At 44.1% G+C, this 15738-nt stretch overlaps 1 protein-coding gene across 2 annotated transcripts in view; it reads left to right on the top strand.

Annotated features, from left to right (window-relative positions):
• The window catches only part of LOC135557350 (terminal nucleotidyltransferase 4B-like), a 32315-nt gene that overhangs the window by 2610 nt on the left and 13967 nt on the right, over positions 1–15738 (top strand). For both annotated transcript variants that reach the window (XM_064990550.1, XM_064990559.1), the window contains exon 2: positions 15021–15144. In XM_064990550.1, coding sequence (XP_064846622.1) covers positions 15021–15144 — 124 coding nt within the window. The remainder of the gene's footprint in view (positions 1–15020; positions 15145–15738) is intronic.

The following is a 15738-nucleotide window of genomic DNA, read 5'->3' as shown; positions in this document are numbered from 1 at the left end:
AGAACTGGAAGGAAAGGCAGCCAAAGGAAGTGTTGGCTTTGGGTTGCAATATACCTGCTGGAGTGCGTGCTACGGGTGGGTGTTGCTATGGTTACCAGTGATCTGAGATAAGACAGGTCTTTACCTAGCATAGACTTATAGATGACCTGGAGCCAGTGGGTTTGGCGATGGATATGTTGTGAGGGCCAGCCAATGAGAGTAAAGAGGTTGCAGTGGTGGGTAGTAAATGGGGCTTTGGTGATAAAACGGATGGCACTGTGATAGACAGCATCCAATTTGCTGAGGAGAGTGTTGAAGGCTATTTTGTAAATGACATCGCCGAAGTCAATGATCGGTAGGATAGTCAGTTTTACGAGGGTATGTTTGGCGGCATGAGTGAAGCAGGCTTTGTTGCGAAATCGGAAGCCGATTCTAGATTTGATTTTGGATTGGAGATGCTTAATGTGAGCCTGGAAGGAAAGTTTACAGTCTAACTAGACACCTAGGTATTTGTAGTTGTCCACATTAGAGGTCGACCGATTTAATCAGAATGGCCGATTTTCAAGTTTTCATAACAATCAGAAATCTGTATTTTTGGACACCGATTTGGCCGTTTTTTTTTTTACATCTTTATTTAACTAGGCAAGTCAATCTTGATACTCCCCATCCCGGATCCGGGATCGTGAATAAAGCCTCAGGCTCATTAGCATAACCTCAACGTTAACGATTTCTGAAAATCGCAAATAAAATGAAAATAATGCGCCTGCTCTCAAGCTTAGCCTTTTCTTAACAACACTGTCATCTCAGATTTTCAAAATATGCTTTTGAACCATAGCAATTCACTAATTTGTGTAAGAGTATGCAAAGCTAGCTTAGCATTTTGAGTAGCATTTAGCACGCAACATTTTCACAAAAACCAGATAACCAAATAAATAAAATCATTTACCTTTGAAGAGCTTTGGATGTTTTCAATGAGGAGACTCTGTTACATAGCAAATGTTCAGTTTTTCCTGAAAGAATATTTGTGTAGGAGAAATCGCTCCGTTTTGTACATCACATTTGGCTACCGAAACGAACCGAAAATTCAGTCACCAACAACGTCAAACCTTTTCCGAATTAACTCCATAATATTGACCGAAACATGGCAAACGTTGTTTGGAATCAATCCTCAAGGTGTTTTTTCACATATCTCTTCATTGATATATCGTTCGTGGAAGCCTGCTTTCTTCTCTGAATTCCATGGAAAAATACTTGCAGCTGAGGTTTGCGCACCAATTTCGGCGCAGGACACCGGGCGGACACCTGGTAAATGTAGTCTCTTATGGTCAATCTTCCAATGATATGCCTACAAATACGTCACAATGCTGCAGACACCTTGGGGAAACGACAGAAAGGGCAGGCTCGTTCCTCTCGCATTCACAGCCATATAAGGAGACAATGGAAAACGGAGCCTCAAAAATCCTGCTGATTTCCTGGATGCCGTTTCATCTTGGTTTTGCCTGTAGCTCACGTTCTAGGGCACGCACAGAGAATATCTTTGCAGTTCTGGAAACGTCAGTGTTTTCTTTCCAAAGCTATCAGTTATATGCATAGTCGAGCATCTTTTTGTGACACAATATTGCGCTTAAAACGGGCACGTCTTTTTATCCAAAAATGAAATAGCGCCCCCATAGCATCAAGAGGTTAAGAAATCATTCTTATTTTCAATGACGGCCTAGGAACGGTGGGTTAACTGCCTTGTTCAGGGGCAGAACGACAGATGTTTTACCTTGTCAGCTCGGGGATTCAATCTTGCAACCTTACGGTTAACGAGTCCAACGCTTTAACCACCTGCCTCTCATTGCACTCCACGAGGAGCCTGCCTATTATGCGAATGCAGTAGAAGCCAAGGTAAGTTGCTAGCTAGCATTACATTTATCTTATAAAAAACAATCAATCAATCATAATCACTAGTTAACTACACATGGTTGATGATATTACTAGATATTATCTAGCGTGTCCTGCGTTGCATAAAATCGATGCAACGCAGGGGATGATTTAACAAAAGTGCATTTGCGGAAAAAAGCACAATCGTTGCACGACTGTACCTAACCATAAACACCAATTCCTTTCTTAAAATCAATACACAGAAGTGTATATTTTTAAACCTGCATATTTAGCTAAAAGAAATCCAGGTTCGCAGGCAATATTAACCAGGTGAAATTGTGTCACTTCTCTTGTGTTCATTGCACGCAGAGGCAGGGTATATGCAACAGTTTGGGCAGCCTGGCTCATTGAGAACTAATTTGCCAGAATTTTACATAATTATGACATAACATTGAAGGTTGTACAATGTAATAAGAATATTTAGACTTAGGGATGCCACCCATTAGATAAAATACAGAACAATTCTGTATTTCACTGAAATAATAAACATTTTGTTTTCGAAATGATTCAAACAGCACTTTTGTGCATTTTGCCAGCAGCTCTTCGCAAGCATAGCGCTGTTTATGACCTCAAGCCTATCAGCCTAATTGCTGGTGTTATCCGATGTGAAATGGCTAGCTAGTTAGCGGGGTGCGCGCTAATAGCGTTTCAAACGTCTCTCGCTCTGAGACTTGGAGTGGCTGTTCCCCTTGCTCTGCAAGGGCCGCGGCTTTTGTGGAGCGATGGGTAATGCTGCTTCGAGTGTGGCTGTTGTCGATGTGTTCCTGGTTCGAGCCCAGGTAGGGGCGAGGAGAGGGGTGGAAGCTATACTGTTACACCGGCAAACTAAAGTGCCTATAAGAACACCCAATAGTCAAAGGTATATGAAATACAAATCGTAAAGAGAGAAATAGTCCTATAATTCCTATAACTACAACCTAAAACTTCTTACCTGGGAATATTGAAGACTCATGTTTAAAGGAACCACCAGCTTTCATATGTTCTGAGCAAGGAATTTTAAACGGTAGCTTTTTTACATGGCACATATTGCACTTTTACTTTTTTCTCCAACACTTTGTTTTTGCATTATTTAAACCAAATTGAACATGTTTCATTATTTATTTGAGGCTTAATTGATTTTATTGATGTATTATATTAAGTTAAAATAAGTGTTCATTCAGTATTGTTGTAATTGTCATTATTACAAATTAAACATTTAAAAAATCTGCCGATTTAATCGGTGTCAGCTTATTTTGGTCCCCCGATAATCGGGTATCGGTATTTGCGTTGAAAAATCATAATCGGTCGACCTCTAGTACGAACTCTGAAGATAGATGGGGACGATCAATTCACATATGGTGTCCAGGGAACAGCTGGGGGCTGAAGGGGGTCTACAACAAGCGGCTACAGTGAGAGACTTGTATCTGGAAAGGCAGATTTTTAAAAGAAGACACTAAACTGTTTGGGCACAGACTTGGATAGTATGACAGAACTCTGCAGGCTATCTCTGCAGTAGATTGCAACTCTGCCCTCTTTGGCAATTCTATCTTGTCGGAAAATGTTATAGTTAGGGATGGAAATGTCAGGATTTTTGGTGGCCTTCCTAAGCCAGGGTTCAGACACGCCTAGGACATCCGGGTTGCGGAGTGTGCTAAAGCAGTGAATATAGCCAACTTAGGGAGGAGGCTTCTAATGTTATGCACATCATGTATCTTAAATGGTCAGAAATCTTGTTCAGAAGCCATAGTTTACCACATGTATAGGGAGACTAAACTATTCCCCTTCTCTCGAAGTGTTCCATACATAAAGGCCTGAGAGTTGACAGATTGTCCCACTTCTGACACAAACATGGTACTCAGGGATGAACAGTTAGTGGGGCTTGTGGTAGTAACCGTGTAGCTACAGGGCAAGTATACTCTCCTAGCCATAAAGGTCCTGTTAGTAGAGTCTGAACTGTAGTATTTTTATGAAACCCTTATTTAAGTGTGCTGACCTGTTGCACCATCTACAACCACCGTGACTACTATTATTTGACCCTGCTGATCATCTATGAACATTTGAACATCTTGGTCATGTTCTGTTATAATCTCCACCCGGGACAGCCAGAAGAGGACTGTACACCCGTCATAGCCTGCTTCTTCTCTAGGTTTCTTCCTAGGTTCCGGCCTTCCTCTGGAGTTTTTCCTAACCACCATGCTTCTACACCTACATTGCTTCCTGTTTGGGGTTTTAGGCTGGGTTTCTGTACAGCATTTTGTGACATCAACTGATGTAAGAAGGGCTTTCTAAATACATTTGATTGATTTAACTAGTCGAGTCAGTTAAGAACAGATTCTTATTTACAATGAAGGCTTGCCCCGGTCAAACCCTAACCCGGACGACGCTGGGCCAATTGTGCGCCAACCTACGCGACTCCGAATCACGGTCGGTTGTGATTCAGCCTAGAATCAAACCGGGGTCTCTAGTGACGCCTCTAGCACTGAGATGCGGTGCCTTAGACCGCTGCGCCATTCGGGAGCCCAGAGTACACTCTGTATTTAACATAAGTTGGCTATACTAGCTTACTGATTATGATCAATATGACAGGTTGGTAGAAAGCAGATATAGAGGTTAGGTTACTGTAACCATTTTCTCTATAATGACAGAGGGTATTTCCCCAGACATGTGACGCTGAAATGAAATGTGCTGCTTTACAACCATTCAGGTGCATTATCTTATCATTGTTGTTTTGCCTGGGTCTCCTCTGTTTATTAGTCTAAGTATAACGGACCAGGTCTGTCTTGAAAAAACATATTGACCAATTAGTTTATATAATCTTAGTGTGAAATAGAGCTATTTCAGAAATGCAGTTCTTACTAGTTTAAACTAGAGAAATGTCCTGAGGTGGGTGGGGTGTTGTTTTAAAGGCTGAGGTGTAGAGGCGTTTTTATTTTCTCTTCTACGTGCCTGACAAGCGTAGGCTAGCAACATGCAAGAGCCCAGAGCAAAGTCTTAGCCAGGCTGATCCTCATTTATAGTAATATGAAGCACACTGTTTGCATAAGGACATTCCTTTGTGATTACTCTAATACCCCAACCTTTACTGTACAGCCTGGATCACAGTCACAACCAGGTTCGGTCTCTCAAACTTCTGGTTCTTATTCTGCTCACAATGTTACTAAGCTGCATTATGAACAGATATTTCACGATATATAAATGTAAAGCCTAGACATCTGCCAATTGTTTTTCAGGCTTGTAATCTCTGGTTTTGAAAATGTTTCATTAGCTTTCTTCCCCAAGTCCCTGACTGGGAAGCACAAAATTGGAAAGTGATCAAATCAAAATGTGTCACGTGTGCAGAATACAGAATACAACAACTTACAGTGAAATACTTACTTACAGGCAAACAACAGTAAAAAGGACTGAGAAATTACAGTAGCGAGGCTATATACAGGCACCGGTTAGTAGGGCTGATTGAAGTAGTATGAAGGTATGGTTAAAGTGACAATGCATATATGATAAACAGAGAGTAGCAGTAGCATAGACGAGTGGGTGGCGGGACACAATACAGATAGTCCGGCTAGCCAATGTGCGGGGACACCAGTCAGGAAGTCCAGAATCCAGTTGCAGTAGGTGTTTAGTCCCAGGGTCCATAGCTTAGTGGTGAGCTTTGAGGGCACTATGGTGTTGCATGCTGAGCTGTAGTCAATGAATAGCATTCTCACATAGGTGTTCTTTTTGGAAAGGGCAGTGTGGAGTGCAGAGATTGCATCATCTGTGGATCTGTTTGGGCGGTATGCAAATGTTAGTGGGTCTAGGGTTTATGGGATAATGTTGTTGTGAGCCATTACCAGCCTTTCAAAGCACTTCATGTCTACGCACGTGAGTTCTACGGGTCTGTAGTCATTTAGGCAGGTTGCCTTAGTGTTCTTGGGCACAGGGACTATGGTGGTCTGCTTGAAACATGTTGGTATTACAGACTCAATCAGGGACATGTTGAAAATGTCAGTGAAGACACCTGCCAGTTGGTCAGCACATGCCCGGAGCACATGTCCTTGTAATCCGTCTGACCCCGCAGACTTGTGAATGTTGACCTGTTTAAAGGTCTTACTCACGTCGACTACGGAGAGCGTGACCACACAGTCGTCCGGAACAGCTAATGCTCTCATGCATGCCTCAGTGGTGCTTGCCTCAAAGCGAGCATAGAAGTGAATTAGCTCATCTGGTAGGCTTGTGTCACTGGGCAGCTCGCGGCTGGGCTTCCCTTTGTAGTTTATCATAGTTTGCAAGCCCTGCCACATAAGACGAGCGTAGGAGAAGGTGTAGAACGATTGAGTGTTAGCCCTGTATTGATGTTTTGCCTGTTTGATGGTTCGTCGAAGGGCATACCAGGATTTCTTATAAGCTTTCGGGTCACAGTCCCGCACCTTGAAAGTGGCAGCTCTACCCTTTAACTCAGTGCTAATGTTGCCTGTAATCCATGGCTTCTGGTTGGGGTATGTACGTACAGTCACTGTGGAGACGACGTCCTCGATGCACTTATTGATAAAGACAGTGACTGATGTGGTGTACTCCTCAATGCCATCAGAAGATTCCAGGAACATGTTCCAGTCTGTGATAGCAAAACAGTCCTGTAGTTTAGCATCTGCTTCATCTGTCCACTTTTTTATAGTCACTGGTGCTTCCTGCTTTAATTTTTGCTTGTAAGCAGGAATCAGAAGGATAGAATTGTGGCCAGATTTACCAAGTGGAGGGCGAGCTTTGCGTCTTTGTGTGTGGAGTACAGGTGATTTTCCCTCTGGTTGCACATTTAACATATTGATAGAAATGAGATAGAACTGATTTAAGTTTCCTTACATTAAAGTCTCGGCCACTAGGAGCCCCGCCTCTGGGTGAGCTGTTTTCTGCTTGCTAATTTCCTTCTACAGCTGACTGAGTGCGGTCTTAGTGCCAGCATCCGTCTGTGGTGGTAAATAAACAGGCACGAAAAGTATAGATGTTTACAAATATGCACAGACCGCCCCCCTTCTTACCCATGAGATGAATATCCATATCATCATTCTGCCACGATTCTGTGGAACATAACATGTTACGGTTGTTGATGTCCTGTTGGTAGGATATTCGTGATCGTACCTCGTCTAATTTATTGTCCAATGATTACACATTGGCGAATAATAATGACGGTAACTGCAGCTTTTCCACTTGCCTTCTGTGGGTCCTTATAAGGCACCCCGCTTTGTGTCCTCTGTACCTGCGTCTCTTCCTCTTGCCAATAACTGGGATGTTGGCCTTGTCTAGTGTTCGAAGTATGTTCTGTGCGTCCTGCTAGTTGAAGAGAATCTTTGTCTAATCCGAGGTGAGTGATCGCTGTCCTGATATCCAGAAGCTGTTTTGCTTTAAGATGCGGCGGCAGAAACATTATGTACAAAATTCACATCCATGTGCATTTTCCTTTTGGTTGTGATACCTGGGGGATCGCCAATTCAGGCTCGCATTAGTCAAGGGGTTGATTTTACATTCGTTAGATTCTGACCACTGCTGCATACACCATTTGATGGGGAGGGGAAACGAAAGGATGGGAGAAGATGAACGATTTTCCTTGGACGAGTAAGGCACTGTTGGTTGCTGGGGTGGTGATAGGGCAGATGGGGGCGGAGGTGTGTGTATTCATGCGGAGTTGTTGTACTGCTTAGTTGAGCCCAGCAGGTCCAGCCTTCATGTATAAGGGGTGCTGTGTTTACATGCAGCACATGCTGAGCATGTCCTGGCTTCACTCTCCCAAAACAAACCCGCCCCTCCTGGAGAGAAATCTGAGCTCTTTCTCTGACGTCCCAGTGCCCTCCATCCAATGAGCTCCGGAGCAGCAATAGCGTTCAGCCAGCTCTGATTCACTGAAACAAAAGCTGTTGTGAAAGACCCAGAAATTGTCTTTGTGTCTGAGTGGAGTGGACTGCCTAAAATAGTATGGCTGCACTGTGCTGTCACACACAACTAGCTGTGGAAAGACCAGGGTTGTGTTTACAAGGCACAAAACAGAGAGAACTTACCAAAATGAAGTGAAACAGGGAGGGACTATCTGAACTTGTCCAATAAGAAATGTTTCATTACCCTTTGCTACAGTATGCCCGACAGGTGTGCTATTGAACACAACCCTGTTTTGTACAATGTTGACCACATGGGCCATCTAAATGTGCTGCTAATCCCTCGGTGACTATCAGAAAAGCACATTATTGTTTTTAGAACCATCTCTGTGATTTATGATCCAAGCCCCACAGTTCCAGCTTCCAGATATCACCTCTTGTTACCCCGACACAGCGCCACTCAAAGAGCTATAGCGCGGTCTGTACTGTACTGGCTGTCAGAGATATCAATGGAGTTTGCTCCTCCTCAATATGCGCCTTTTGCCAAGGAAACAAGTGTATCCTACCTGAGTCCTTCACGTAAGAGTTATGAAGTCTGCCACACCCTCTTTGAATCAGCTATTGTTTTCTTGAAGGGGAAAAGCATGCAAACAGTTTAAAATGACATGCTACTTATAATTTTATCTTTGACATGTCTTACAAACCTAATTGAGAAAGGGCCGTTGTCATGTCCCCCTCCTGGCATACAGCCAGGTGGTGAGACGAGGACTTGCAGAGAGCTATACATGCTGCTGTAATATACCCTTCCCTCTACCAGCACGTATGGGGAAACCCTCCGTATCTCAGGCATCCCATGTGCTTAAAGAAGAATGTTTTGATATTTTCTCAACCTTCTGGCCAATTTGAAAGCCAGTCGAGTTAATGTAGTCTGAACTAGAGGTCGACCGAATATGATTTTTCAACGCCGATACCGATTTTTTTTAAAGATGTTTTTTCTTCTAATAATGACAATTACAACGATACTGAATGAACACTTATTTTAACTTAATATAATACATCAATAAAATCAATTTAGCCTCAAATAAATAATGAAACTTAAATAATGCAAAAACAAAGTGTTGGAGAAGAAAAAGTGCAATATGTGCCATGTAAGAAAGCTAACGTTTCAGTTCCTTGCTCAGAACATGAGAACATATGAAAGCTGGTGGTTCCTTTTAACATGAGTCTTCGATATTCCCAGGTAAGAAGTTTTAGGTTGTAGTTATTATAGGAATTATAGGACTGTTTCCCACTCTACCATTTGTATTTCATATACCTTTGAATATTGGATGTTTTTATAGGCACTTTAGTATTGCCCGTGTAACAGTATAGCTTCCATCCCTCTCCTCGCTCCTACCTGGGCTTGAACCAGGAACACATCGACAGCAGCCACCCTCGAAGCAGCGTTACCCATGCAGAGCAAGGGGAACAACTACTCCAAGTCTCAGAGCAAGTGATGTTTGAAACGCTATTAGTGCGCACCCCGCTAACGAGCTAGCCATTTCTCATTGGTTACACGAGTCTAATCTCGGAAGTTGATAGGCTTGAAGTCATAAACAACTTTCAATGTTATGTCATAATTACGTAAAATTCCGGCAAATTAGGCGGCCCAAACTGTTGCATATACACTGACTCTGCGTGCAATGAACGCAAGAGAAGTGACACAATTTCACCTGGTTAATATTGCCTGCGAACCTGGATTTATTTTAGCTAAATATGCAGGTTTAAAAATATATACTTCTGTGTATTGATTTTAAGAAAGGCAGTGATGTTCATGGTTAGGTACACATTGGAGCAACGATACGCACCGCATCGATTATATGTAACGCAGGGCACGCTAGATAAACTAGTAATTTCATCAACCATGTATAGCTAACTAGTAATTATAATTGATTGTTTTTATAAGATAAGTTTAATGCTAGCTAGCAACTTACCTTGGCTTCTTACCTCATTCACGTAACAGGCAGGCTCCTCGTGGAGTGCAATGTAATCAGGTGGTTCGAGCGTTGGACTAGTAATCGAAATGTTGCAAGATTGAAACCCAGAGCTGACAAGGTACAAATCTGTCATTCTGCCCCTGAACAGGCAGTTAACCCACCGTTCCTAGGCCGTCATTGAAAATAAGAATGTTTTCTTAACTGACTGCCTAGTTACAAAAAAAAGGTTAAATAAGGGTGAAAAAAAAACGGCCAATTCGGTGTCCAAAAATACCGATTTCCGATTGTTATGAAAACTTGAAATCGGCCCTAAATAATCGGCCATTCTGATTTAATCGGTCAACCTCTAGTCTGAACAGCATAGGGGGTAGCTAGTTAGGTAGATTGTTTCTTGTTTTGGTACTGCCCAGACGAAATCAATACTGAAAAACAGTCCTATTTCTTTTGACTGTCATACTGCTTGACAATACGTTTCAATTGAAGACTGCTGTGTTTTTTTTTTGGTGTTTGTTTCTGTTGTACAAATTATGGGAATTGTTAAAGTATTGGATGTTTGAAATATTTTTTCACTGCATTTAATTAAATATATGTATTTAAACATTTCTGGCAATTGCATTTTCATAAGCCTGTATAAATGCTTTTCAACCAGGCAGATTAAGAGAAACCTTCCTAGGTACAGGTGTCACTTCATGCCATGTGACTAATGATGATAAAGCACACCTTGTGCTCTCTTCTCCAGTCTTGATGAACTCAATATGCAACCTGTATACCACAGATCTCTATGCTTGTCTGATAGGTTGCCACTCACATGTTGCATCCTGGCTCTTTTTTTCCAAAGGCCTCACACAGTGGAAGGAGCCATGATGACTTGGTTGATAGGCAAACTAGGGTCATGCAGTGATTAGAGTCTAGCCTGTGAGCTCAGAGATGGAGTGGAAATTGTCATGGAGTTCAGAGGACATGACATGCAGTACGTTTAGACCAAACACACGAGTTTGAGTAGACTAGACTCTTGTTACTAATGTTTAGCCTAGTGCTAATGGCGCAAAGCTGTTAGCATTGTGTCTGCAGATTGTATTTGGGGTAGCCCAAGATCTTGCAGCCCAATTTGATCTTTATTAGATTGTTCTTTTGATGTCTATGTCCGTCCATAGGTCTCTGTACTTCTGAATATAGGCCTAGATGTTATGGTGGATCGAGCCATGGGGCTTTAATTGAAGAGGATGGTGTAATATAAGTGTAGTCTAGTGTTTATGGCTGGAGTTCCAGCACGCCAGATGTTTTGGAGCCCGTGGAGCCGGAAGCTTTTTTTGCAGCACTAAACACATGGTTTCAACCGCAGCTAGTGTGTGCCAGATAACTCCACTGAGGCCAAGGTCACTAATGATCAGGCACAACTGGGGTCCTCGTAGCCCTCGCTTGTCTTTAACCCAAATCCTCTGGTTATGGTAGCCAGTCTCAGCCACCGCAGTGCTGCTGGGGGATAAGTCAGGCATTGATGAAAGCTTAATGAATTGGCCACCTTATGTTCAGTGTGTGGTTTGGGTTGTCATCCTTTCCTGTGTGTGTGTGTGAGACTCGTATTGCTGGCCCTGTCACTCATAGGCTAGCCTACTCATGTTTTTGTGTGAGAGGCATATTTACACATGTAGGTACTGCCAAGAGGGACTGCCTAATAAGCAGTGAGTGAGGAAAGTTTTTGCAGGTTCACGTGAAGAGAATGCCTGCTGGATGACATGTCTCTCACTGTTTCTGGCAGCGCTATGAAACATGGGCATGGTACAGTACCCTGTTATTTCTGTCCCTGGTCCTTCTGCAGTATTTATAGCTGGTTGCTCTAATGCTGTTCGGTGGAGGCCGTTCTAAACCAGGGGGCTGGCCTTGCACATTCGAAAACCCTCTCCTTTCTCAAAGGCACTTTGGTAGCCAGTTTTGATTTGTCACTCCAGTGTCTTTTGCTGCCTGTGTCTGAACTGAGACACATGCCATGCCCTCTGACTCCCACACACCTTTATACTGTCAGTCCATCTGAGTAGCTGGTCAATAAGCAGTACCAGTTTGCCACTTCAACAGTGAACTTGCAGATGAGACCCTGAAGTTATGCTTCTCCCCCTGCTCCTTCATATGAAGACACATTTCCTCCACCACACCTACTCTGCTGCCCCAGAAACCTACTGGCACTTGCTGCTGAGTAGTACACTACAGTATCTATATCTTGGAAAAGATGTTGCCTGTTTCAGTTGCAAAACCATTCCTCTAAACCCAGGGCTCCCAAATGGGTTTGCCTAGTCCTGCCCTGCCTTCCACAGGAGCCTCTCTCTCGCTGTGTGTGAAGCCTAATTGCTCTCTCCAGGCTCAGCTCTCTGGAAGCCCTGCTCGCTCTGAGGCGATTACACAATTTCCATATGATTAAGGCAGGCGTGTTATCTTTTACCAAGTCTCTGTGTTCTGTTCCTTTAGCTGAGGCTGTGCGATCTGTAATGTGATTCAGGAAGGAGCGATATTGTTTCTTTCACATGCTCCAAAAGCACTGGGCTGCTCCCCCTGGTCTAAGCCGGTTCCCAGGATGACGAGACGATGTGGCTTAACCCTGAAACAAAACCCGTTCTCCTCTCACACGGACAGCCAGCCAGTCAGACAGACACTGCTGCGGTGAAATGAAACTTAGCAGCACCACTGGTCTGAGCTGGAATAGAGAGCCTATACTTGGGCTGAACCTCAATGAAACTGACTGGCACAGTTTTTTGTTTGTTATAAGCACAGTGTAGGAGACTGGCAGTGTGAGACAACTACATTTGCTAGGAGACTGGCAGGCACACGCTACATTTCTGTTGCCATCGCCTCCAAATTGGTGTGAGATTTGTTTGATCTCCCCTGATAAGTGTATCAGTCATTGTGTGACAAAAGTTTGACCATGGTCTTTTCTGTGGGAGTGTATGTATGGAAGGGAGTGTGGCATATGCGCATCAAATCAATATGTGACGTGTGTGTCAGTCAGTTGAATTGAATGTGTCCAAGTTAATGGCTATATGGGAACTCAATATGAATGGCTTGCTGATGGTTATATCTCCTGGTCCAGTGCCAGACTGCTTCCTTCCTGTGCGTATGTCTGAGGACAGCCCCCTCCCCTGTCTTGTTTTTGTTACAGGTGGCTCTAGGTGGAGTGACTTAAGGCATCAGCATGCTTCAGTTCAGCTGGCGGCAAACTGAAGAAATGTGCTCACATATTCTCTTAACACCTTTGCTTGAAAAACAAACGGCAATAGTACTTTTTGGCCATGTTGAGACGCTGTAGCCAGTATACACTTTCTCAAAATAATCAGAATTTAATCTGTCAGTAATTTAGATGTCCCCCCCCCCCATTACTAGTTCCCACTGTAGTCATACCTTGCTATGTTGACTCTAGGTGTGTTCACGGTGCAGTCTTTGTTGCAGTGACTGACTGGGCTTGATGAATGCTGTCAGCCAGGTTGCCTCTGCAGAGCGTATTTGTGGGCCGGTTGCTGTGTGTGGGTGGGTGTGTGTCACATGTTGAAGGTACTTCAACTCCTGTTCCACTGTCAGTCTGACCAACACCAGAAATGAAGAGACAAATAGAAAGAGAAGGAAGGAATCCCCTGCATAGTGCTCCGCTTCAGTCACCTCAGAATACACTGTAATGTGAGGCCCTGGCCCATCCAGAAAAACAGCTCATGGTACCTCAGGACAGGGAACCTCATGGTGGGCGTCTTCACACAAAATTGCCGGACCTGCCCTGAGGAGTTAGCTTGGCCTACCTAAAATGGGAGAGCCTGGTGCTTGGGTGAGGAAAGGTGTAGAAGTTAAATTAGTTTAGCAGCCTATTGTTTATATTACAAGCTGTGTGATACACAGTCCTCTGTGTGAATATAAAGGGATCATTGTTTGAGGATGAACACCTGCAGTGATGTAGCTGGAAAGCTCTGGTATCATCACATCAGGGAGGAGTACTTCTACCCAGAGACTGATGGCATTGAACTGGCATGACTGTCTGGCTGGCTGGACTGCTGTGTAGATTGGGCCAACAGACAGGCTGGTGATTGGGGCGGCTGTCGGCTGGGGTTTAACCGGGTCAGGGCCCTTCAGTTCGACTCCTGGCTGCTACACCAGGAATGTCTGTCTGGGTGTCGATGAGGATTAGGTGAAACACAAACTACTGTAAGCGCCAGAGAAGCCTGTTATCTAAAACCCTGAAACGCAAATGACAAGCAGGCTGAATCGTCTATAGTAACTACTAGTGTTTCTCACAGCTGAGCCCTCTCAGGCACACACGCTTGGCTAAACAAGCTCAGAAGTTGCTACCATTTCTCTCCCACTCTCCTTTTGATTTTCCTGCCAAAGGAAGCTGTGCTGCAGGCCTGTCATTGGCTGGGTGCTGTGCTGTGTTTACATGGCCCTGTGGGTGACTGGGATTGTGTGTGAACAGACCCAGTAAAGGGGCAGTCAGGGCAGAGCGACCTGCTCCACTGCCAGTCCCCGACAGCCCCAGCCCAGCCCTCATGTGTCCTGGCCTCTAGTACACCCCCCCCCCAGTATGTGGTGTTCACTCACATTACAGCTGCTCACACAACAGGACTGCTGCCTCTGCTCTACTCACAATCATAATGCTGGATGTGCAGCTTGCTATTCAACTCAAGCTAATAGAGTTTCCTTTGTAAGATTAGGAAAGAGAATAAGTATTTTATCCTCCGATGACTGAGTTTCCCTACAGCCTTACTGTGTTGGTTGGTCACTGAGTGTTAGACCTCGTGTCCACGTGTTGTCTGCTCCGATCCCCTTTGACTGGCTTGATTCCTCTCCATTCTGTTTCTGTTCCTGCTCCGCTTCCTGTCCCCACACTAAGCACTGGCCAGAACATACAAGAGCTTATCAGTAGAGTTTGGAACAACAAGGCCGTGTGTTGGTTGGGTCAAAGTTTGAGGTGGCAGCTGGTTTAGTCCGCTGTGTGTGTGCGTGCATGCGAATCAGTATCACGTGTGAATGTGTGTGTGACCCAGTCTTTAGTGTTTTTGTTATAGCCTCTGGTCTAGGCCCTATGGGTGGGTGTGTTGGTCAATCTGCAGCCTTAATAATAGACATACAGCAGGGTGAATTGCAGGCAGAAATAACCCCAGTCAGTCAATTACCTGTTATTTAGATTTTTCTCTTACGATATATTCTGCCATCAATCTTTGTCAGTGTCTTTTGATCTATTTCAGACTCCTACTATCCCCATGAACAAGCTACTTTCTCCTTTTGTTCTTTCTTTCTCTCGCTCAGTCTGTCTCCCTCCCTAACCCTGTTTTCTTTCTGTGTTCTGCAGGCTCCATGAGGAGATCAATGACTTCTACAAGCACATGTCTCCTCGGGTGGAGGAGGAGAGGATGAGGATGGAGGTGGTGGACAGGATTGAGAGGGTCATCAAAGACCTGTGGCCCACTGCTGACGTAAGAGATCACTCGCATCGCTACAGTTCCAGTCCTAAGCCCATACAGGTCAATCCAGGTCCCAGATCTGTTTGACCATTATTGGTGTACAGCAAACTCCTCTGGTTGTTGAAACTTTAACATAGTTGAAAAGATCTGGGCCCAGGCTAATACGGGTCATAGTTCAAATAAATATTGCAACCATGTAGAGTTCATGCTTACATAAAAGCCAACACCAACTACTAGACGTGACAGGCAGAGCAAAGGTTTGGAATGGAAGTGGTTTCTAGCTACACAGACAGGTCTCACCCACACGGCAAGCTGCTTGAGATGCTCACAATCTCCTGTTCCCTCATACAAATTCCCTTCATTGCTAGAGACAGCTTAAGAACTTGCTGCTCTATGTAGAAATGCTGTCTTTACATCTTTCTAGTATTTCTCTGACTGGCTCTATAGCTGTCTGAAAGGAGTTGTGACTGTAGGAGAGTTATTTTCTCTCCCTATAGGCTGAGCTGTAATGAAGAGGAAAGACAGGCCGTATATGGTGGGGCGTGACCAGCAGCCATTTGTGATAGTGCCTGGTCGGTTCGCGCTTATCTCCCGGCTGTGTTATAT

The sequence above is a fragment of the Oncorhynchus masou genome, chromosome 2 (assembly GCF_036934945.1).
Source record: "Oncorhynchus masou masou isolate Uvic2021 chromosome 2, UVic_Omas_1.1, whole genome shotgun sequence".
Classification (NCBI taxonomy): domain Eukaryota; kingdom Metazoa; phylum Chordata; class Actinopteri; order Salmoniformes; family Salmonidae; genus Oncorhynchus; species Oncorhynchus masou.
This window is presented reverse-complemented; position numbering and strand designations above follow the sequence as displayed.